We start from the raw sequence: 24,573 nt of genomic DNA on the forward strand, positions 1-24,573 counted from the left end.
TTGTCCGGTTAATAAATAGCTGGCAAGCGGAACCCGCTTCATTTGGTGTCAGAAGTGGAGCTCCGCTCTGGTCAACGCCTTCCCCGGATCATGGAACCTGCTTCCAACCTTCAGCGGGACCACACCACCAATACTACCGCCGAAAATACGGCCCTGTCGGACCCGCAAGCTTCTCAACTCATGGGTTTAATCACGAACCACTTGGAGCGACTCGAGGCCGTTTACGCCGCGCGGGAGAGCAACGTTCTGCAGAGCTCAACGTCAGTGCTTCAGGAAATGACCGCCTCCCTCACCGACCGTCTGGAGCGCTGAGAAGCTCGAGCGGCTCCCCGCACTCGAGGAACCTCATACCGGTATAGTTCCAGCCCAGGCCCTCGTCGGACTCCGAAGCATGAGGCTAAAACCGTCAACGTACGACGGTACCGCTCCTTGGGGACCTTACAAAACACAATTCATCCTCATCGCTGATGCGAACAATTGGGCTGAGGCTTAAAAGGCTCAAGCCTTGGCCGCTCATCTTGCCGGACCAGCCTTGAGTATACTGCATCACATGCCATTTGAAGCTCGCCGATCCCACCAGGCCTTGGTCGCAGCATTGGACGAACGTTTCGGGGACGGGCCGCTCCGCTATCTCCACCACGCGCAGCTCCGCAACCGCCGGCAGTCAACGGTTGAAACGATCTCTCAACTCGCCGATGACATCGAACATCTAGCGCGTCTTGCGTTCCCCGGCTGCCCAGAGGAAACAATTCAAGCATTCGCCACCATGTCTTTCATCGATGCTATCTCGTCTGTCGACGTGCAAGACGCCGTTCGCTTAGCACGCCCCCAGACTCTACAGGCCGCACACACTTGTGCCCTGGAGGTAGAAGCTGCTCGACAGGCCTCTTGATCCACGTCACTGCGACCCTTTATGCAACCGCAGACACCAGCTATGAAAATGCAGGCGACTCCAGCTCTCGTGTGCTGGAACTGCTACGAGCCAGGTCACACGCGGCCACAATTTCCTAAGAACCACCCTCGTATTGCTAGTCGGACCCCAACAATGCCAACGCAAAGGCGAATAACATCAACTCGTGCCTTAGCCTCATCCATGGCATCTATCTACATCCAGGGTATCGTCGACGGTGTGCCCGTGCGCGCACTTGTCGATACGAGGGCAACAACATCTGTCATCCGCCCTGAAGTTCTCGTGAAGGCGAACCTACTCGTCCCACCAAACCCCGAAAAATACGCTCTGCAAATCGCCACAGGGGAGATGGTAACTGTACTGGGCTGCACAACCGTGCCTTTTAGCGTGGCAAGCCTTCAAGTTACGCTGTCTGTTGTCGTCGCGGCTGTCGATGAGCAATGCATCCTCGGCGTCGATTTTCTTAAGGCACAGAATAGTGTACTCGACTTGAACGCTGGGCTACTGCATTTGAGAACTGATTCCTTTCCCTTGGGTGCTGCCACGGTAATGGTGCTCTGTGACAGCGGGATGCCAATAAATCCCACGTCCCCGTATCTCTGTTTCCACGTATTGTCTACCAACTTAGCTGCGCACTTGTTGCCACTCTACGTGAGGGCAACTTTTGGGCTGGACAAGACAGACGCTGATCAGCTTCGGCAGCTACTTGAACGATTTCCAAACCTTTTCAGCACAGGCAATACAGATTTGGGGCTGACGTCAGCAGCAACACACCAAATTGTGACAGGACATGCTGCTCCTGTACGGCAGCCTCCTCGGCGCGTTCCTCTCGCTCAGAGGTCATGCATCAACGACATGGTGAAGACGATGCTACAGCAGGGCGTGATTGAGCCGGCATGTTCCTCTTGGTCTTCACCAGTTACACTAGTGAAAAAAAGGACGGGTCAACACGATTCTGCGTAGACTACAAACGACTTAATGAAGTCACTAAGAAGGACTCTTTCCCTTTGCATCGAACCGATGACATCTTGGACACTCTTGCAGGATGCACGTGGTTTTCTACGCTTGACCTCAAGAGTGGATATTGGCAGGTCCCGGTACATCCGGGCGATCGCGAGAAGACTGCATTTACCACAGGTAGTGGCTCATACCAATTTAGAGTTATGCCATTTGGATTCTGCGATGCTCCGGCTACATTCCAGAGACTAATGGAATCTGTCTTGAACGCTCTCATAGGCACAATCTGTCCCGTATACCTTGATGACATTGTTGTCTTTGGCAAAACATTCTCTGACCATCTGGCGAACCTCGAGAAAGTGTTTGCACATCTACAACGTGCGAATCTGAAGCTGACACCGAAGAAATGTTCGTTGTTCACCAGACAAGTCGAATACCTCGGCCACATCATTTCAGCGGATGGGGTTTCCAGGGACCCTCGCAAATTATCTGCTCTAGCTGAGTGGCCGACGCCGACATCCACCACTGACGTACAGAGCTTCATCGGGCTGGCATCTTACTACCGAAGATTCGTCCCCAATTTCGCTCACCTTGCCAAACCTTTGTATGCATTGACAGAAAAAAAAGCAAACTTTCTCTGGTCTCCAGAATGTCAGCACGCATTTGAGACATTAAGAACAGCACTCATGTCTCCACCAACGCTTGCCTACACAAAAGACACCACAGCGTTTATACTCGACACCGATGCTAGTGCTTTGGCAGTTGGCGCAGTCTTATCGCAAGAACAGGATGGGCATGAACGAGTCATCGCTTGTTATAGCAAAGTGTTCACCAAGCCTGAGAGAAACTACTGTACCACCCGACGCGAACTGTTGGGTGTCACCAAGGCCGTAACTCATTTTCATCATTAGTTATTGGGCCGGAAATTTATCATTCGTACCGACCACGCATCATTAACCTGGATGCTAAACTTCAAGACCCTGACGGACAGGTCGCCCGATGGCTGGAGCGTCTTCACCAATACGACTTCGAGATTCGATATTGTGCTGGCGCGCTTCACACAAATGCCGACAGTCTTTCACGACGACCGTGCAATGACAAGTGCAAACAGTGTTTAAGCATTGCAAAACGGAGCTTCATGTCAATCAACTCACTGCAGAACCTGCCTTGCACTAACGAAGCGTGGACATTGGAAAACCTTCGTGTCGCTCAGCTTGACGATCCAGATATCGGACCCCTGGTCCAATGGAAGAAGAATAACTACACACCTCGTTCTAAAGAAGTGTCCGGTTTGTCTCCTGCCATCAAGAGTTACTTGGTTCAATGGGACTCTGTTTCTGCACGACAACCTTCTCTACCGACGCTGGGAGTCAGCTGCTGGCGGTTCTGTCGTCTGGCAGCTGCTGTTGCCACGCAAGCTTTGCTCCCAGGTATTTTAATAACTGCACACTAGCCCAGAAGGACACTTTGGTGTGAACCGCACGATCAAAAAGATTCGTCAACGGTTCTACTGGCTGCAATGCCACAATGACGTAAAGCAGTGGTGCCGTCAGTGCGACATGTGTGCATCGCGTAAAAGACCCCACGTAAAACAACGGTCACCACTACAAGAAAATGTGACGGGGGCACCCTTTGAGCGTATCGGCATCGACGTACTGGGGCCGTTTCCTCGGTCTAAGTCTGGAAACAGGTTCCTGCTCGTAATTGTAGACTATTTCTCCAAGTGGCCCGAAGTTATTCCCATTCAAAGTCAAACCGCCTCCGTGATCGCTGACGCTCTCGTAAAGAATTGGATTACCAGGTACAGAGCCCCACTGAGCATCCACTCAGACCAAGGAAGGAGCTTTGAATAGCGAGTCTTCCAAGAGGTTTGCGAGATCTTCAATATCACAAAGACGAGAACGACACCCTCCACCCGCAGTCGAACGGCCTGGTGGAGAGGATGAACCGCACCATTTTACAACATCTATCGATGTTTGTAAATGACCGCCAAGACGACTGGGATAACATCGTGCCTCTGTTTCTGTACGCATACCGCACAGCTGCTCACGAGGTCACCCGCTACACGCCCGCCACGATGCTATTTGGCCGTGATCTTCGTATGCCCTGTGAAATTGCCATCCCACAAGCATCAGAACCGGCCAAAGACCAAGTGTCTCACGTAAGCGACCTGAGAGCGAACCTAGAACGGAGGCATGCATTTGCCCGACAACGTTTGGCAAGTGGGCTCGCTTGTATGAAAACTCAGTACGACGCACATGTCGCAACACGCCCGTTCTCAGCAAGTGATAAGGTATGGCTGTGCAACCCCATCCGTAAAAGAGGACTGTCTCCGAAGCTTCAGCGCCATCAGCAAGGACCCTTTACGATCGTCGAACGGCTCAACGACGTGGTATATCGCATACGTCTCAATGATCGATGACGTCTGCTCGTGGTTCACCGTGACCGGCTATCACCGTTCGAAGGACTTCGTTAATTCTCACTACAAGGAGAGGAAAAAAATGGGAGGGGGATAATGTAGCGATGAAAAGAAGAACGAGGCCGGAGGTCGCGCGATGCGAGCGCTCGGGCAAGGAGTTCAAAGCAAGCCAGCAAAGAAACCGGACGTCTTGTCCGGTTAATAAACAGCTGGCAAGCGGAACCCGCTTCAATATATATATATATATTTGGTATTGAGCTTGATTGGAAGGCTCGTTGACACACGCTGCTTCGTTTTCTTTTACGGCCATGGCCCTGGGCATATCTCGTGCAGACTGGTTTTTGCGTTTTGCGATGATGGTGACGCTGATGGACTCTGCACTGCATTCACAGTTGCGGCAATGGGTTGGTAGATGACCTTTTAGAGATGCTGCGGGTTGTCCTGTCCTGTCATTAATACATCAGCCAGTTTGGCCAATGTAACACTTTTCACACGATTAGGGGAAATATAATATACAATCCCCTTCTCACATGGGCCATATCGTGTCCTGTGAGAGATATTGGAGGTTGTACGTAGTTCGTGTTCTATTTACCTTACGCGAGATTGAATATGCTTTGTTTGGTGCAGAGCACACAACCTTGATATCCTGTGGCTCAGCTAGCTTTTTTAATTTGTGTGTTATTGCATAGATGTAGGTACTATTGCGATCTTTTGTTTAGCTTTTTTCTTCCGCGTTCCACCTGTGCCCGAGGCTTTGCGCTTCAGTTTTGTGTAGATGTTTTCACACACGTTGTTTAAGAAACCATTTGGGTATCCAGAGAGAAGGGGAACAAAGGGGATAAAGGACAAACACAAATCTCCAGAGACAGCTAGGTGACTGGTGCGCGTCCTAAAAAACAATGCGCTTGGTCCTGGTACCGAAAAAGGCACCTCTTCATTTTGAGTGGAGGGCTCTACCGACTGTGTAGCAAACGGATTTTATTAGCCGCCACCAGTCTAACATTAACAAGGGTGAACGGACGGCATTTTTAAGGTTATGATTGATATGGCAATTAAATGTCAAGGTTTGATACCACGACAAGGCGCATTTTTTCGGTCGCGCACAAGTCACCCAGCTATGTTTGGACATTTGTGTTTCTCCTTTGTCCTCCTTGTTCCTCTTCTCCAGGGATTATTTTTGTCATGATTGTCCAGCCTGTTTGGACCATTTTATTTAACTGCATTATCAAGGATCTTCCCGTCCCACCAACACCGACGCTCATGTCGGCTATTCTGCGACATGAGCTCCTTAATGCTTTCGCTTTAAAAAAAAAAAAAAAGGAATGCTGCGGTACGTCTTTTTTTTTTAGGTTTCGTTTTTCTACTGATTTTATTAACCTTGAAATCGGCCTAAAAGTGACGCTACTGTCCCGCTATCATCATCATCAAAGCGGGGATAAAAGCATCGCCGCCCCATAGGCTCTCCACGTTCGGCCGAGAGACGGAGTAGATTCCTGCGTTTATTTTTTCGGCTAATATCGGTTGGAAGGCAACTTTAACTGAAAATGATGCGGTTACCGTTCGGTGCTTCAGTGATCAAATCAGGTTGTCAGCGTATTGCCTATCTTTAAGTAATCACTGGTGTGGATGCGGCGTCTGCTCTAGGCCGGCGTTAGGAAGCGTGGATCACCACGACGGATGCTTGTCTCCGGCTGAACTGCAATATTTATATTAAATATTTGCCTCTTTTAAAAGAGATGCATCTGTTCATGATCGTAGGAATTGAATAAAAGAATGAATTCTAACCCGGATAATATAATACGTGTACTGTGGGCTATGATATTGCAGGCTCTATATTTTTTTTCTTTTACAGTTATATAAATATTTAGCATGAAGAAAACGTTATGGCTGGATTAGAAAACACCGCGCTATAGAGTCCAGCGGCATCCAAATTTTCTTTTTAATTTGCCATGGTGTGGTGATTTTTTTTGGAGTCAGAAAAAATCAACTACGTTGCGATGAGGACAATGTGCCTCCCCTAGTTACGATCTGGAAACTTCGTTGGCAGGAAAACTCAATCAAGTGATACAAACCCTTCAGATATATCTGCCGCGAGTGGAACAAACGGGTGTAACCGAGCAACGCAGTAGAGTTCATGTTGTTAGATGCTTTTCTCGGTAATGGGAGTTCACACGCTTCAATTTGCTCGGTGAAGGCCGCAGATGCCAAGAGGCTAATATTATATATTTCTGGTTAAATAATCTGCTACTCAAACACATTAGAGTGTGCAACTTCAACAAACGAGCCGCACCACGACACAGCACCTGCCGCAGCGACACTCTTTAAATAATGAGGGCTAGCAACTCTCGCGATACTTTCCGATCTCCCTCCGCTCTCACTTAACGCATATCGGGTGTGTGCAGTTGCTCAATTAATGCTCGATTATTCAAGTGATGCTTTAATTGCGATGCTTTTTTTTTTTTGCCATTTAATCGAAATTTTGCGCTGGAGAAGGTAAGGAAAAAATAAGAAAAAAATGCAGGCTTTAATATTTTGACGTGTTTATTTTGTTTAGTACACATGTAAACCACTTCAACGTGCTCGTGATTGACATCGAGGGTGATTATACTGTTTAAAATATACTTTAAAAATTACTTTTTTTTAAAATTGCTTTTCTTGTTGATGTTTCTGCAGGCGTCACAAATTGACGTTTAAAATGGGAATGCAATATTCCATTTATGGCATAGTAAAAATAGTAAAAATATGTATTTTAAACGTCTTTCATGCAATATAACCGGCCAAAAATCAACTAACGGATTTATTTTTTGATTAGTCTATTAAAGGTAGCGATCGAACGGGTCAACTTTTTAGTCAAACTACAGCTCCAATCAACATCGAGTGTTTTATAAAAGCGATAGTGTGTGCGAGATCACAAACAAATGTGGGACGAGCGGTTGTATACTAACCACATCACTGCGATTATGGAAGCTTCCGTCTTAATATTCATCGCTTTGCTGAATTTTCAGGCATCTGAAATGATACAAAACAACCTTCAGTAGAAAGAAGCGGCAATAAAAACAACAAGCGTTTAATGAGTAGGGCTCAACTCAGACGGAAACGTGCTTGCCTCGTCGAGATCCATGTTTCTGAAAGGGCACCCGTAGCAGACGACGCACGGCGGTATCCCCGCCTTCATCTGCTTCTATGGGCCGCATGATGGTTACACGGTTCAATCTCGAGGCGAACAGTTAAAAAAAAAGCAATTTCATTTTTGAGTTTCTTCAGATTCGTCTATCGACGTTATTTCACATTTTCTACAAAACACTTAAACACTTTTCCAGGTTATGCAGAAACTGCCTCAAACGTACATGCTTCAGTCACTTGGAAATTTTACTAATATAATTTGTGGTTTTCAAGTTTTCTACACTTCGACAAAGGGAGGGGAAAATTTCAGAATGTATGATTTCTTTCTCCGGTACACGGACGGTGACACGTGAGTACTAAATGCATTTATAACATAAAAAACTGTGTCATTCGTATGTCACAAACAAGTTGGAGTTTTAACATGTTTAATTTGCAGCTTTCATCAACCGTACTATGTGAAAAATGTGAACAACTACATAATTTATATGGGAACCTTTCCAGGTAAGTTAAAGTATTTCCTATAAAACCTCACCTTAAAAATCTAGTAAAGAGCCACAAAACAAATATCGTTGGCAGTATTTTTTAACAAGATGTATAGAGTTCCTTATGCGTTCACTTCGTTTTACTTATTCACTGAGTTTGTAGGAAATTGCGTAGTTTTTATAGCTATGTCGACACAGAGTTAGGGTTAATCGCTGATATTTAGGAGCGATCATTCAATTTGGAATTCAATCGTGATTTAAGCAACTTTGCTGGTGGTTGCTCCTCCTGTTCGTTCTACTTGTCAAAGCATTGGTAAGTGTTTTTGTGCTTTAGACCGCAGTTGTTAGGGGCTCATTTCCGGCTTGACCGGCGTCGCCGTCGGAGTCGGCGTCGCCGTCGCCGTCGGCGCAACCGTGAGGTCACATGACCCCCGAAAGTCACGTGACTTCCCCACGAGGTCACGTGACTCCAATATCACAGACCCCCCCCCCCCCCCTGAAGTGACGTGACCCCCCTGAGGTCACGCGACCCCACCCCGAGGTCACGTAGCCCCCTGAGGTCACGTGATCTCCCTCAGGTCACGTGACCCCCGAGGTCACGTGACCCCACCCTGAGGTTACCGACTCCCCCGAACTCACGTGACTCCACCAGAGGTCACGTGACCCTCCTCATGTGACGTGACCCCTTGACGCAAGACGACCCCCCTGATGCCACGTGACCTCAAGGAGTCACTATTCCCTCAGTAAACTCCCATCCCCCTCCTCAAGAGCTACGCTCTGATCCGGCGTTACAAGGAATTGTAAACGGCTTTCATTCATCCTCCCTGCTCCCCTCCTTTCTCCTCCCCTCAAGGGGGTCAGGTGATCTCGGGGGGGGGGGGGTAGGGGGTCACGTGACCTTGGGGTGTCGCGTGACCTGGGGTGTCACGTGACCTGTAGGGGGTGGCGTCACGTGACCTCGAGGGTCATGTGACGTCAGGGTGGTCACGTGACCTCGGGGTGGGGTGAATATATAAATAAATTAAATAAAATAAACCCCAAAATGAAACTTTACAAATTTTTAGATTGAACTAATCTTTTTTTTTTTTTTTAACAAGTGCCTTTTTGTAAAACCCTGTATGTTTTATGACTATAGGCCAGAATTCCACGTCCCGGCTTCCACCTTGCCAGGATAGGTTATATAATATTTGTGTCATAAATATCACTTTAATCTACTATGTAGTATAACGTTTTGTCCGAAACGTCGAAAGTATAGGTGCGCTTCAATATACAAATTACCAGACTGCCGGTACGCTTCCAACAAAAGACAAGTATAATAGACAGTTAAGCTGGTTAAGATTAGGTATGCTATTAACCGGAGACGCTGCATTTGAGACGTGGGTGATTTTTTTTTCTTATGGTCCGTCGTCTCCGGTTAGTATTAAGTGCAATGCTTAAAATGCCGGAGCAATCCCTACAATAAAATAATCACACGTTGCTCGCTACTCAGGTTGTTCGCAATAATGTTATTTTTTTCTAAAATGCTTGGATGAGTATATGTTTCTGACCCTATTTCATCCACTTTTGAACAGAACCATCATATCCACCAACGGCTACACGCGAGATATTATTTTCCAATATGAGGTCGTGTATGGTAATAAAGAACCCAAAAAATCCTCAAGGTGGGTGCCAAAATCTAATTTGAGCAATAGTGGCGTAGGTTGGCTGTTTGAACCCTTTGTGCCAACTAAAATATTTGTGTTCGCTGCGCAATGCTTCATGCAACTGATTAACTCACACAAAAATATGATCTGCGTGCAGTGTAATAAATACTTAAGAATGACAAATTTCATTTTAATGACACGATTTAGCACTAAAGTTAGTGCGGAATATAAAATAGTGCTTGGTTTTCGAATTGCGTCCACCCATGCAACCGAACGCACAAGCACGTCGCACGCACCAAGCAAACAGGACGCATTCCAGACTTCTAAATAGTTAAATTAAATTATTTTGTAATTGTAAATTACCAAAACAGTGATTTCTTTCTGAAAACATAACCTGGGACAGGGAAGCAAAAAAGGAATACACATAAATGTGAGGGACTACACACACCGTACTAAAACACAGATAAGACTTTATCGAAGACTGATCCCATTTATGAAGGCAGAACACCTCAGTTGTCGACGGATATTTATTTACATTGTCATCTTTGCAACACTCTTAAAGATAAACAGTAAAATCCTTTTCCGCCACAAACAACCACAGGGAGAATTCCCGGAACCCAAAAAGTCAACTTGATAGTACACTAAGCTCCCTCCCCCCTCACCCGCAATCTTTCTCGTCGCAGCACAGCATAAACACACACATACAAAATAGATTTATACCTGAAAAAGTCCTGACTTGTTTGTATGAGACAACGAAGTAAATACCAACACAGTTTTTGCAGAGGGGATACGAATCAACTCTTTTGCGACACGTTCCAACGGATCCCATGACTGCCATGACTGACATAGGACTTACGCCTCTTGATTCTAGACGCGCTGTAGAACGGCTCAAGCTCCTGCATAAAATAGTGAATAATAACTGTACACTTAATCGAGAAAAATATGTTAGTTTTGTTACTGAATCACGCACTAGAAGCTTCCATCCATTAAATCTTGTACCATACAGAGCCCACCTTAACTGTTTTAAATATTCTTTTTTTCCTAGAACGATAGAAAACTGGAATAACATAAATGGATCCATTCGTTGTCTCGATTTTGATAAGTTTGTGTTAGAAATACAGTAGGTGTTCTGGTATGGTGCCTGGAATCTGTACTTGAAGTGTATGTGATTGTTTTTGTAATCTTTTGATATTGCATTTTTCAAGGTTTTCTAAGTTTTGTTTGTAGGGTGTGTACATCTTTAATCGATTGTCTTTTTGAATGTATATGTATGTTTTCTCTCCACTCCTGCGATGACCTCATCGAGGTCGCAGTATTTTGAAATAAATAAATAAATAAATCTGATTCTCCGCTTACATTCATGATGCAGTTACATTCAGCAGAGCAATTGTTGGCACTCCTGCTAAACACTTAACGGTCTCTGAATTATGCGAACTTCGATAAAACCGCCCGCTTGCGTTCTGAAATTCTATCGTTCTCGCCGCTGTTAGACTGCCTAATGTGCCTAATGTGGAAAAATCCGCGTGCCAAAGGTATGTCGCATACTTAACACCGTTCCTGCACTTAGTGGAAGGATCGGTGTTCTTTTTTGCACGGCCTTCCAGATTGCCGGAGGAAGGTGTCGGTTTATTAAGATACAAAATCATTCTTGGTGTCATGGAACGAGCCGACACCATCAGCTTTGAAGCCACGCCAAACGGCACCTTATTTCTTTTTTCCAAGTGAGGCCAGCTCCCAGCTATGAAGCCACGTGAAATGCCTAGCCAAACGGCACCTAGTTTCCACGATACCAAAGGATACCAAAGGAGCGGTGTAAAACCCATTGGCTGGCGAGCGCCGACGAGGCTCCCATTGGCCGCTGCGTGTGAGTTTCAGCCACCGCCACCCCTTGGCGCTGCGTGTCCGTCTGCACCCCGCTAACACGAAACGTCCAAGGTCAGAGCGGCGAGAAGAGGGCGGGCCCTGCCGTCGACGCAAAAACGCTACAGACGAAAAACGGGAGCGGAAGAATGCATATGGTTGAGCGTCTTCGTTTCTTATTTAAAATAAGGAGAGATTTACATTGAAGACAAACAGACAAGTCAGGCTTTCGACTTTAAACAAAACGCTTACTGGCTCGACTTCGCCTCCTGAAGCTCGACGGGGGCGTCGGGAAGGTTAAGAGGGAGGGTGGTGGGTGCGGGAAGCGTGAGCCATGTGGCCCTGCTCCCAGCTACCCGTGCTTACGAAAGCACGTACGTGCTTTTGCATTTTGAATTTGTAATAAAATTACGAAAGCAATTACGTGCTTTCGCATTTACAACTCATAAATGTTTAGGTATACCTCGAGCCTTTTTTACACTGACTTTCGCCTTAGTAGGCTGACGCCTTTCTACGGTAATCAGCAATGTTGCACAACAAGGCACGCATGTCCGGTCATTGAGTGCATAGAATGTGTTATGTGCCATCCACCTGGCCTCTTTTTTGTCGTATATCAGTCAGGCTGGCCACTGCCTAAAACGTTAAAAATTTTAAAAAAGCAAGAAAGGTTTTCGTTCAAGTTGCATTATGAAGAGATTTAAATCATTTAGAAGGATGTAACAATAGTTTTCTGGATTGGAACTGCACTAGGATCGTAAGGAGAAAATCAAATCAGCTTAAACATGTATTAATGTGACTATAATATTAATTCTGCCGGAAACTGTTTCTTGCAGAATTTTTTTAACTGCCAGATTACAGTTTTTGGAAATAATCTACGATATAAATGAATTACACGATATGTGTAACAACGTTTTTTTTAAATACCGGTGACTTATACTACATATAGAAAAAATAATATTATTTTAATGAATCTACATTTAGTTCCATCACACGTACTCGCGCAGTCAAAACACGTACAAATACAACCACAAACACACATGCTGAAATCGCAAGTTATTTGGCCTTCGCTTTATATTAACCTAAAGGTTAATAGCAGAACCAAGATGAATGTTACGAAGTTGTTCTTTTGACGCTGTTCGATTGATCCTATCGGCTCGAAGTTTGAGCTGCACAGAGATTTCTGGTGAAAACAAGTATATATATATATATATATATATATATATATATATACAGAGTGTTTGAGAAAACGCAGGCCAAATCGCTCCTGCGAAAACTACTCCTCGCAAAAAAAAGGCTTGTTGCGTTTTGGTCCTGGGCGAGGGGCCCATTTAGGGAAATTATTAAAGTCGGGGATAATTAAGTTGTTATTTATTTTTGCATAATTAACTTTTTAATATTGTGTTTAAGGGCATGGTTTCACTGAGAAAAATGCTCAGCATCATCCAAAAACACCAAATCAAGAAATTGCAGAACGATAGAAGGCACGCGAAGCATTTTACGACTTTCTGAAAAACCGCACAAAATCGACGGGTTTTTAAGTTTCGGTTTGCTATTAGAGCGCATCTCAGCCCCGGCGGCGCCGCGCCCCGTGGAGAGATAGTGCAACCGGCCTCTGCAGCGTCGCGCGTTGTTGTTGTTGTTAGAACGTTCTTTATTGCCCTGTTATATATCATATATGTATATATATATATATATATATATATATATATATATATACATATACACACACATATAATGCACCATTGTCGTCTGCATCGGTGCGGGCCTAAGGATCTGCCGTTTCCGTCATGGCGGTCTGGGTGGGTGCTGATCCCAGCGCCTTCGGCTGCTGCAAAGTCGTCCACCGGGGCCGTCGTCGTTGTAGACGAACTCCGCCAGCTTTGTCCACAGCAGGGAGACGATCGTCTTGTCACGACTGGTGGGTAGAATCCAATCGACATACGTCGCCGGACGGATCTCGTCTGGGAGTTCCTCCAGTTTTGTTTTCCGAAGGCTAGCGTGGCGCTCGCACTCCCAGACAACATGGGCAGCCGTCGCGGCACTCCGGCACCGGCGACACGCCCCCTCGTCGGGATCGTCGCCGAAGAACTTATGGCGCAGCGCCGGGGATAGGACAGTGTTGGTCGCGAGGCGGCGGACGAGGGTCTGAGTGCTCCTCGGTGTTCGGCATCGGAGGAACGGGACGCAACTGCTCGTCCGGGCGTTCCTCCCGCCCCTCACGAAAGTGCCATAGGATTCTCCGCCTTCGCTGTATAGCACTTTCCTTGACGACAGACGGGTCGGCCGGGCCGGCCGCAACGCCGGCTGAGTTGTGGAATCCGTTCGGCGCGTATGCCATCTGGCGAACTGCTGCTCGCGCCTCGCTGTGGGTCCACTCATTGCCGTCAATGCCCGCATGCGCGGGCACCCAGGAAATAGTAGCTTGGATGTTGAGCTTGTTTCGAAGTTCCAGGGACGCGGCGAGCAACTCGCCGACTATTCCCGTGTACATTGAGGGGCTCCCGCTCGCTCGTCTGCAAGTTTAGTACGCAGGAGTCGAGTCGGTGAACAGTAGGAGCCTGTGTGGGACGTCTGTTAGTGCAAAAGTTTGAAGAACCCACTGGGATGCTCGGAGAAGTGCCATGAGTTCCGCTTGCGTAGTGTCGACGTCTCCAGTGGTCGAAAGCGCAGCCGCGTTCGGAATGCCATGGGTGGTGTCGACCCACGCGACCGCCTGGACGTGCTTGGGGGTTCTGTCCTCTCCTTCCCCGTCGTCGCCGGCAGTCGACAGCAAGGTCTCCGTCATGTCAGTGTAGATGATGGTGTGCGTAGGCGGTGATTTGTGAGCGACGCTACGTGTGTGCGCTTTGGCAAAGCGTTTGCGTCGCTCCGAGTTGCTCGTTCCAGGTCCCACGTTTCGTGGGAGGGGTTTTCCGTCGGTAAGCGTGACCGGGGCGGCCCACGGAGAGGGCGAGTGCGCGTCTGCCGGGCGGACGTCCAGACTGGGTGGCACGCCAAGCTCTTCCAATATGGAAAGCCCAGCTGTCGAGCTGCTGAGGCGGTCTCTCTGGGCGAGGAGCGCCTGTTCGGCGAGTTCCGACAGGAGGTTCAATGATGGCGCAGCAGAGGTTGGTTGGACTATCTTTCCACGGGGCGCGGTGCCGCCGGGGCTGAGATGCGCTCTGATAGCGAACCGAAACTTAAAATCCCGTCGATTTTGTGCGGTTTTTCAGAAAGCCGTAAAATGCTTCGCGTGCCTTCTATCGTTCTGCAACTTCTTGATTTAGTGTTTTTCGATGATGCTGAGCAATTTTCTTAGTTGAACCATGCCCTTAAACACAATATTAAAACGTTAATTACGCAAAAATAATTACAACTTAATTATCCCCGACTTTAATCATTTTCCTAAATGGGCCCCTGACCCAGGACCAAAACGCCACAAGCCTTTTTTCGTTGCGATGAGTAGTTTTCGCAGGAGCGATTTGGCCTGCGTTTTCTGAAACACCCTGTATATACATATATAAATATAAACGAATTTGTGCAGATGAATGAACCGTACTTAATCCAATGAATTAAAGAATCCAAGTTTCCAGGAACCCGCCGAAAGCCAAAAAATATATATACCTTAGCATCGCTTATCAGACAGGTGAAAAATGCGGAGGCACTGGGCTCTGGATGCATGCGCGACGTCTTATATTTCGTGAAGGAGAGCTACTGCGCATGTTCAGAACGCCTTCTACAGCCCAGGGGATAAAAATGGTGGCGGAGAAGGCGACCTTTGAAAATATTTATAGAAATGCAAAATGCAATAGTGGTTGAAAACACTGAAATATATTATTCATAATGTTGCATACAGTGCTCACTAAACTTATACGAAACACGGGAACGTTTTTTTTTATCCCATGGGAGCACAATTCTGGTGGAATCCTAAGAATTACAGCGTGACAGCGCACAATGAATGAAACAGTTCAAGCAGGGGAGGCACCTCGCTCAAGGCCGACATCGCCCCTAGACCGGAGACAATGGAGCACGTTTGCCGTCCAGTTGAACAGCGCATTCATTCTCATGCAGTAGAAACGTCAAACGCTATTGTAAATGATAGAATCATCTATTCAGTTTGTGTTTTGACGGTCACCTATACCTGTTTGTGCAAAGAGATGGCGATAAGCATAGATTGATCGGCCGACAAAATTCCCATCGTGTCCACGGTCCAGCGTGCGGCATCCCCTGCTCAAGTTGGTCCTTGAGCACTAAGTCATGGAGAAATCGTTTAGCAGATAAGGTAGCCCTCCAAGGAATAAGAAACCGTTTTCGTGTTCCGGATAATCTTGAAGAACATTGTACATAAAGACTTTATAAGACGGAGAATTCCCCCCGCATGATGTGCTAGCACAAGACGACTTGTTGTTATAAGGTCCCGAGTGCAAAAGGTCAGTCGTCTTGGTCAGATGAATGCTGGTAACATTATCGACACAAAATCGATTCGTCTGTCGTTCAAAAGCTGTCATGTACACAGCTTCTTTTTTAAATAATGATATGTATTCATTATTCAACATATTATCAGCCTTTTTTTATTCAGCCAAATTCAGACTATACATGATGAAAATAGTTCGAACGACGAAAGCGAAGTGAAAAACCAAGCACCAGAGGGCGAAGGTGTACTTGCAACTAAAGGTTTATAAATTAGCAAAGAAAATACAAGTGCTTCTGGGACATGCTCACAAAAATAAATAGAAAATAAATAACGGCCCTAGATCAAGATTGGTGTTTTGCTATACAAGTGCTTAGTATATCTTGGGGGAGGGGCAGATGACCCTCCCGCCAGATATCCCTCAAGCTTCGGTATTTGGGTAATATCGTTTTCATAAATACATCAGTGTTCTGCTGTTCTTTTCTCTGCTCTTAAAATTTGAGTGCTGGCAAGGAAAATCACTTTGATATTTTGTTTATTCAGACTAATAATAAAACAAAAAGGCAAATAGTTGGCCCACAAAAATTTAGTCTGCTTTTTGACTGTTTCCTTTATAGTCTGTAACCTGATGGTGACAAAAGAGAGATTTTCTACACCTCCACGAAAATGCCTCACAAAATTCCAAAGGCACTGCGGATCGCCGGTGTTCCACTATTCCATCAACGATTGCCCTTACCCAGAAAACAATTAATAAAAAACCTATGAAGATTTTGCAAGTGTCCAGATTACCTTGTTTCACCCTCGTTTAACATTTTTGAAGACCCCCGATAACCAAAATAATCCCAGCAATACGCAAAAGAAATAAAACTAAGTTGACACAAGTTTGACATTTTTGGGAGCTTAAGTTAGGCATGGTAAGGTTTTGCTCCAAGAAATATTCTTATTGTTTGTGCCAAGGCACGTTTTGAGCATCTTCGGTTGATTTCACCATTGGCAAAGTGCCAGAAATAAGTCGAAAATGCTAGGTATTGTGCCAACACCCCCCCAGCGAAGCCTATTCTGACAGCTGTTTGACAATTTTGAATCTAAAGTTAAAAGGAAAAAAAAGAAAAACAGGAATGAAACCGAATACTTGCATTTCTTTGTTTAGTTAGACCCAAATGTATTAGTTGACAGCCGTGGAATTTGGCTGTAAAGGCAAACTCTCGCGATTGTTTGACAATTTAGGGCCGAAACGGTCATACTTAGAACGAGAATATCACGCTAAGTTATTGCATTGCTTTCTTATTTAGTTTGGCCAAAGTTCAAATATTTGCCCAAAGAACTGTGTTATGTGGTACGCGCTTGTACTTGATTGCGGTAGAAATTTTATATATATATATATGTTGTAGTCACATTTTATTGCACTTTTGCGATTCCTAAATATGTCCATGGTTTACACGAAGTCCCCATCAAAATGAACGCTTCAGAGAAAGCCTGAGCTCTAGCTGAATCAGGTTCCAGTTTTTAGAGAGCTATAATTCTTACTAACTGAACACACCACTCGTATATGCAAAATTCATGGCGCTCAACTGTAAGAAGAGTCTTCATACGCTGGCAAACTCAACGTAAAGTATACGTAGTATACAGTAGGCATTACATAAATATGGATACAGATCTTAGCTAATTATATTTAAAATTGTTCTTAAAATAATGCTTGAACTTACTTGGTGATACCTACCAAGGGAAGCTGCGGGAATGGAATCCAGGTCAAGGCGATTCGCAACCCGACGCCTTTTCTCGGCACCACAAGGCAGAGGCGAGCAGGAGAGCAAGCGGCTGCACTAAGTACTACCCATCGGACCCTACTCTAGTAGGCGATTGTGGGGAAATGAAACTGACTTCCGAATAACGAGGCGTGACTTGATCTCTCGTCATTTATAGCAATGACCGCACAAATGTGATTCCGTCGTCTACGTGAATGACGTAAGCACATATATAAGTGATGATTTGTTTCTTTAAATATATTTCTAAAGCTAAAAACTCTGTTGCGTGCATGTTTTCAGAACATTTAAAAAAACTAGACTTTCTGCGTTTAGTTGAAAATTTTACAGGTAAATGGAAGCAAAATATTCCATAATCATCACGGCTAAGATTGATGTAGTTTTTTATTCCAGGATGCATACAATGAACCATTTTTATATACATCAGTTGGGGTGGTCCAATAAGCTTACAAGTCATATAGGTTACACCAAAGCTTCGAAAAAAAAAAACGGAAAGCAATACTTTTTATAAAATAATTCTCCAAACACGTTGAGACATGAAGGCGTTCGAATTATATTGAAAGAGACATACAAAAAGGCTTAAAATCCATAAAGATCGAGTCAACCTCTGAACCCCTATCAAGTATAGCTTGAAGGTCATCAGTAAAAGATGCAAGCAGCGCTCTGGATGAAAATGATTTTGGAGACCGTTCTGAACAAAGAAAAAGAAGTGGTTTGGTACGAGGAAATTGACTGAATTGGACTAAATAGTACCTTTAATTTTTTTTTGCATGGGAGATAGCTTAATGAGATACGATGAAATTTCGGGAACTGCGTTTATCACATAGATGTTTAGGTTCTATCTGGACACTATGCTACTGCAAAGGCACAGACACGCAGCACTTAGGCGAGCCAAAAAAGCTCTGATCACGCCGCGAGACCAAAGAAACTTGCTTTGAACGAGTTTGTGCCTTTACACACGGCCTCAGGCACATTGCTCTCGCAAAGCACATCCACATGGCGTCGAATCGTGATCGGTATCCAAGCGCGCGAACACAGAGACTTAGCGCTTCGGCGTACCAGAAAGCTTTGATCGCGCCGCGACACCGACGATACTTGCTTTCGACGAGTCGTGCCCTTTTCCTGCGGCACCGCGCTTTCGTAAAAGTTTTTACGTGTTCGCAACGGGAAGTCTCAAACGCTTACACAGAGTCTTTATAGCTTGTTCGGCGAATGACGACGAACGAGTAGAAAACGTGTCTTCAGCACGCTGCCGCCAAACTCTGCAACGCTAGCAAAAGCGCGATTTTGCCACATGCAAGATGGCCATCAGGTGGCTTCACTTGTGGAGCGGGAAGCGCGATCCAGCAATTGTCACAAAGATCACTTGTGGCAACCAACGTTACCAAAACAACCCAGTTGGGAAACTGCCAGAGAACCTGCTTTCAGAAAGTGGCTCCGCTCCGTACTCGAGAACCGAACTGAAGGCGATCGCAACGCCATTTCTCCCGCAGTAGTCAGTTTGGGAACTGCACGGCTGCACGTATTGGTTCAGGCCGAGTCGTAAAAAGGCCGATGGCGCCATCTTACAGTGACGATTAGTAGTAGCAATATAAACCAACTTTTATGTTTTGAGTCGTCGCTAAAGGGTGGCGCTGTTGTCGTATCCAGTTTGTTTTCGGTAGGCGTAGGCAATCCTAGTTTCAAGGGTGAGTTTCCTAACTGAATGTTTTTGTTACGTTGGTGGCAACATGCATTGAGGTGATAGCCCAAGGACAGCGCTCCAAAAGCGTGTGTATTGAGTACTGAGCCTCTGAATGATTTCAATAGTTGTGTTCATTGTGTTTCGTGCCGAATTTGGGCTCTGTTCTGTAATAATGTTGGTATTGATGGCCACATTACACACTCGTTCGATTTTTTTTGTATCATACTGCATTGATATGTATTTCGCTGGATTGCCTGGGCCTACGCACAAGCAGGATAGTGCTTTTGTAGGCCAGCATTATTTATATGCATTTGTGAAGTGAATCAAAACATTATTATTATTATTATTATTATTATTATTACTATTATTATTATTATTATTATTTACTACTACTACTACTACCTGCGATAGGCCGATATGTGTATAAAGGAGTACAATCTTTCAACCTGCCTCTTTCTACAGTATCTTATAATATGATTGTTTCTAGACGCCTCCCCCTCCATTTTGAAATGGTAAGTCTGTCGCGCAGTCTAACACAGTCCAGCCATGCGGTAATCGTAGAGGCCGTTGTCTTGAAAACTCGGAAGCGATCAGGTTGCAGACGCACACGGTACTGTCACAGTTTGCGTGAGAAACTATGAATGAAGCGAAAAAATGAAAGTCGTTTACAACTCCCTGTAATGCCGAATCAGAGCGCACCTCTTTGAGGAGGACGGGGGGAGTGTACTGGGGGGAGGGTTTGCCCCTCCTCCTTATTCGTACCTTCTTCTCTTCTCCTCCTCACGTGCTCCTTCCCTCATCCTCTGGTTCTCTCTCGAGGTATTTCGATTTTGCGATATACCGGGCTAGCAATCTGAGACAGATATAAATATATATATTGGGGTATTCTCGCTTACCGCTTGTCCGGAGAAAGGAGATAGAGTTCTCACATCTTGAAGATCCACTCTGTCTAAGTTCTGCCGGTGCCAAGAAACAGGGCAACAGCACCAAGGCGGAAGAACGAGACAGCGTTAGGGTCAACACTTTAACGAAGCACGTGATACTCTCGAAGTCATCCTACCTGCTGTCGGCTCTGTCGAAGACTGCTTGGCGTTTTTTTTTTTGTTTTTTTTTTTTATTTTCTTAGCATTAGGCTTGAGCGTGATCCTCCAAATCGGCACAGCAGAACAGCGAGTGCAAGTCCCTCGGGGCCGATGGAATGTTTTCCTGCATAACTGGTATGAATTTCCTTGTCTTGCACGAAATATTTGATGAATGCTGTAGGCGAGAGATACAGAGCTGCCACGGGCAAGCCGTTGTCGATCTTGGCGGCACACAATTTGCCAACATCGCCTGACGTGCCACAGAGATCGATGGGTACAGCACAAACCCGTACCCATGATGATGGCCACTTGGATAACGAGTACACCACGTTTTGATACGTGCCTCCCTGTGATTTATGAATGGTGATATCACTTGCGTGCACAACGGGTAACTGGCATCTCCCCTCCCATCCTCCTCCTCCCTCCTCATCTCCTTCTCCTCCCTCTTCCTCTTCCTCCTCTCCTCCTCCCCTCTTCTTCCTTCCTTCCTTCCTTCCTCTCTCCTCCTCCCCTTCCTCCTCCTCCTTCCTCATCCTCCCTCCTCCTTCTATCCTCCTTCCTCTCCTCTCTCCTCCTCCTCTTTCCCGTGACGTCACACGTGACGTAACGTGTGACAACACTATGGGAAACGCCCCATGATGCAACGCGCGGGCAACACGTGACGTCACGTGTGACGTCAATATGAGAAACGTCCCATAACGAAACGCTTGGTTACGCCACGGCGACGGCGACGGCGACGGCCACGCCGCTCAAGCCGAAAACGGACGCCTCAGAGCTGCGCGTTCAAAGATAGAATAACAGAAATCAAGAGGCGCGGCTGACGTCGAGGGTCATGCGTTAATATATCGTTCGCTCAAATGAGCGCCGCCATTAGCTAAGGTGTCCTTCGATCAAACGTAGGGGGCGGGGCTTCATTCGCCAAAACGTCATTCGACCAAGTGAGTGCCTCCCTTGCGCGCGATGTGCGGTCTAGATGGGGGTCGAACCCGCGACTACGTGGCGCAAGACGAGCACGCTTCCCCGACCGCACGGCGGCTCCACAGATCTGGCAGACTAAATCTGTGCCTAGTGATGCTTTCGCATCCCCAGAAGTAAATAATCTTAAGTGCCTCTGCCGAATTTTTAATGCCGATAATTGGTCATTGGTCCAGGGTTTGACTCGATATCACCCTTCAATCATAACAAGGACCACAGCACACACGCAAAGTCACGAACAACATCAAAGAAAACACGAGGGCACGGGAGCACGAGTCCACAATAAAGTAATCAGTAATACTTTTCATATAACGAAAAGGGTGTGATTTACATGCCCATACAAAAGCAAACAGATCGCGGTGAGAAACTTGTACGGGGCGCATGCTTCCGTACCCACTGAATTGGCTGTGCTCACTGTGATCCCTTTTGTAGTGTGCCGAGAAGTACCATGGGTATCTTGGTGACGTTGTTTCGATCACTGAGGTTGGGATAGTGGCACTTTGTAAGTTGACAGCGACGAGATGCACTGCTTCACGCCGTATCGCGCCCCATGACACGAACTAAGCATCCCGGATTCAATCCCCACACCTGCCCGTTTTGATCTGGATTACAGTCGAACCGGCCTGCTCTTGTTTATTACCACTGCATCAGAGCGGCAGCGGTCATTCAGGGCTTTGTATTTTATTCAAAGTTTGACGGCGCGTAACATACAAAATACACCTGATGAAAAACTTAAATATATTGTGAAGATATTAGTTTATGTGGCTAACAATCGCAAGAATGAGTTCAATTCTGGAATCAATATATCGCGTGCGCGTCATAATAGTAGGAACCTGGCTATTTCGACATTCGTACTTCATATTTACGATCTATGATGCCTTATTATCTTTTCGATATAGCTTCGCAATTTATTTATTTGTTATTGAGAAAAGGGTTTATCGTTTCTATATATTAAGTTACTCAAGTTTATATATATATATAAAAAAATATTTATAGCGCTTGAAGATAAAGTAAGTAGGCAGGCGAGCTGGTTGATGTTGTGTGTATTTATGTGTATTTATGTATATATATAAATGTGTATTTACAGCGCTTTCTACAAGTCCGAAGGTGAAACCTTCCTCGGATTCAAATAAAATTTGAAAAAAAGAATTCTTGACATTTTTAAAATAAAGTAAAGTATTCTCCATTATCTACCAGTATTTTACAATGAAAATGTGTTGCAGTGTGTTTCCTATGACTACAATTTTGCGCTTTGAAACGCACATATGTGGCTACTTTGAGATTCTTACCCAATACGTATTGGTGATCTGTTATCTCGTTATATTTTTAAGCCTTACTATTCACCGTTTTGCTATATAGTATTTTGAAAAAAGTTTCTATACAGATGTAGATTCTTCCTATAGTCTATGTTTAAAATTATTGACATCGCCTCAAACATGTCACAAGGTAAAATGCTCCGCAAACTCAACGTGGCAACTGAAAAAAATGAAAATAATTTTTTTTTTAATTTACATAAAGTATTTCACACCACATCGTCGTGTTTTTCCATTAAAATATGTTGCATCATTTTGTCTCTCTCAAACACAAGGTGCTTGTAAATGTTTCTTGTAGGCCGTCATTTGTGTCATAGTCCATGTTCTCAATTACTCCTATTTAAAAAAAAAGAAAAATATTATCGTAATATTTATTTCCTTTTTCTTTGTGCCTAAGTCCAAATTTTCAATATCTTACACTATTAGCACATCTATAAGTGCAAATATAGCGTGTCGGCAGTAGCTTGCAGCATAAACATTCGTTCGTCGAGTGACGAGCTCGCTTTGGTGCTTGTTCCACATTTCATTGCTCGGTATGCGCGTAATCTGAAACAGCTTCCTAGCTAGAAAGAAACGAACGCAACACCTCTGTTAACGCTCTCGAACACATCTTAGTGGAACCGAACATGAAAACTCTCCTCACTAACAGATTCACAATGTCTTGGGCAATCAACATGTTCAAGCAGTAGTTATGAAGGAGAAATATTGGTGGCCGAGTGGTCTAGCGCACACCAGCTCGGAGCACGGAGAGCCAAAGCTCGCTCTGCAGAACTCAAGACCCCAGGTGCAATCCTCGCCCCTGCCCGTTTATATCTAGATGAACATCATACCGGCGTGAGGTCGTGTACGACTACCGCGTGGTGCACGTTAAAGACCCCAGGTAGCGGTTGGACTGCACTGGCTAAATTTCTCATCTACAGCTGGTAGACAGTGGCCCGTTGAGGCAGACTAAGTTCTAGGCTGTATAAACATACACACAACCTTCTTTTTTTTTTAGTTATATAAAAAAAAAGGTTGGTTGTATCGCTCGCTGTGCGGTCCGGGAGAAAATCATTTCGAAGTTCTGCCCCGTCGTGCAACTTTGCAGTACATGTTACATTTAACTGAAACTCGATTCACTGGCACAAAACCCAGGTTGGCACTGTCGAGGTAGGAACAGGACTTTAGATTTCAGTTAAACCTTTAGAATCAACATTTCACTTTCCTAAACAAAGCTGAAAACCTCTATTCGATACTACATTCCGTTGAGACTAGAAGTTCCGCCTTAAGTAGCGAGCTTTCTGCCCTTTCTAACGCAAGTGTGAGCACGCACGCACGCGCAACCAGAGCACTGCGGAAGCCAGCGAGGTCGCGCTAAAGCCGGAGCTTCTAGTATCTGCTTAAAGGGATACTGTACAAAACAATTTAGTGTCCATAACGAGTGGCGCACGTTCTTTCCCCGAGCCAGCAACCACCTGTGTGCGCAAGCACACGCATCGATATTGACGTCATAGTGCCCCACTTGCGCTTAAGATGGCAGTGAAATAAATGTATGGTCTTCGGGCGAAAAGATAACAAAGGCAGGCTTTTCATCTCCATCAGTGAAAGCTAGGTGCATGTTAGACAAATTGATCACTTACCTTTTACATCAGATCCAACTGTGGAGATGAAAAGCTTGTCATAATTTTGCTTTTGCCCGAAGGCCACACTTTTCACTTCCATCTTCGTTGCGTGTGCTCGTACACACCCGCTAGAGTTCATGTATAGGCTCCCTACGGGAGCCAGAGTTTCGCGTTCATCTTCGTAGCGCCGTCTCTCCTGCATGGCATGTTGATCCCGCTCGTCACGTGACTAAATTCGGCGAATAGCGGTGCCGCGCGTTCGAGGAGCGCGGCGCGCTCAAAAGCAGGGGAGCGTACGCCGGGGCGCGTGCAACGTCTACTTTTTTGCACGGCACTTGATACGGCTCCTCACGTGATCGCATCTCCGCGAA

General features: G+C 45.6%; 1 protein-coding gene across 1 annotated transcript in view; it reads left to right on the forward strand.

The window, feature by feature from the left end:
• The window catches only part of LOC115320784, a 41,826-nt gene extending 25,291 nt beyond the window's left edge, over positions 1 to 16,535 (forward strand). The window contains exons 2-5 of the mRNA XM_029980963.2: positions 7,607 to 7,758; positions 7,846 to 7,910; positions 9,463 to 9,552; positions 16,402 to 16,535. Of these exons, the coding sequence (XP_029836823.2) occupies positions 7,607 to 7,758; positions 7,846 to 7,910; positions 9,463 to 9,552; positions 16,402 to 16,535 (441 nt within the window). The remainder of the gene's footprint in view (positions 1 to 7,606; positions 7,759 to 7,845; positions 7,911 to 9,462; positions 9,553 to 16,401) is intronic.
• The last annotated feature ends 8,038 nt before the right edge of the window (positions 16,536 to 24,573 follow it).

The sequence above is a fragment of the Ixodes scapularis genome, unplaced genomic scaffold (assembly GCF_016920785.2).
Source record: "Ixodes scapularis isolate PalLabHiFi unplaced genomic scaffold, ASM1692078v2 PGA_scaffold12__126_contigs__length_90152505, whole genome shotgun sequence".
Lineage (NCBI taxonomy): Eukaryota > Metazoa > Arthropoda > Arachnida > Ixodida > Ixodidae > Ixodes > Ixodes scapularis.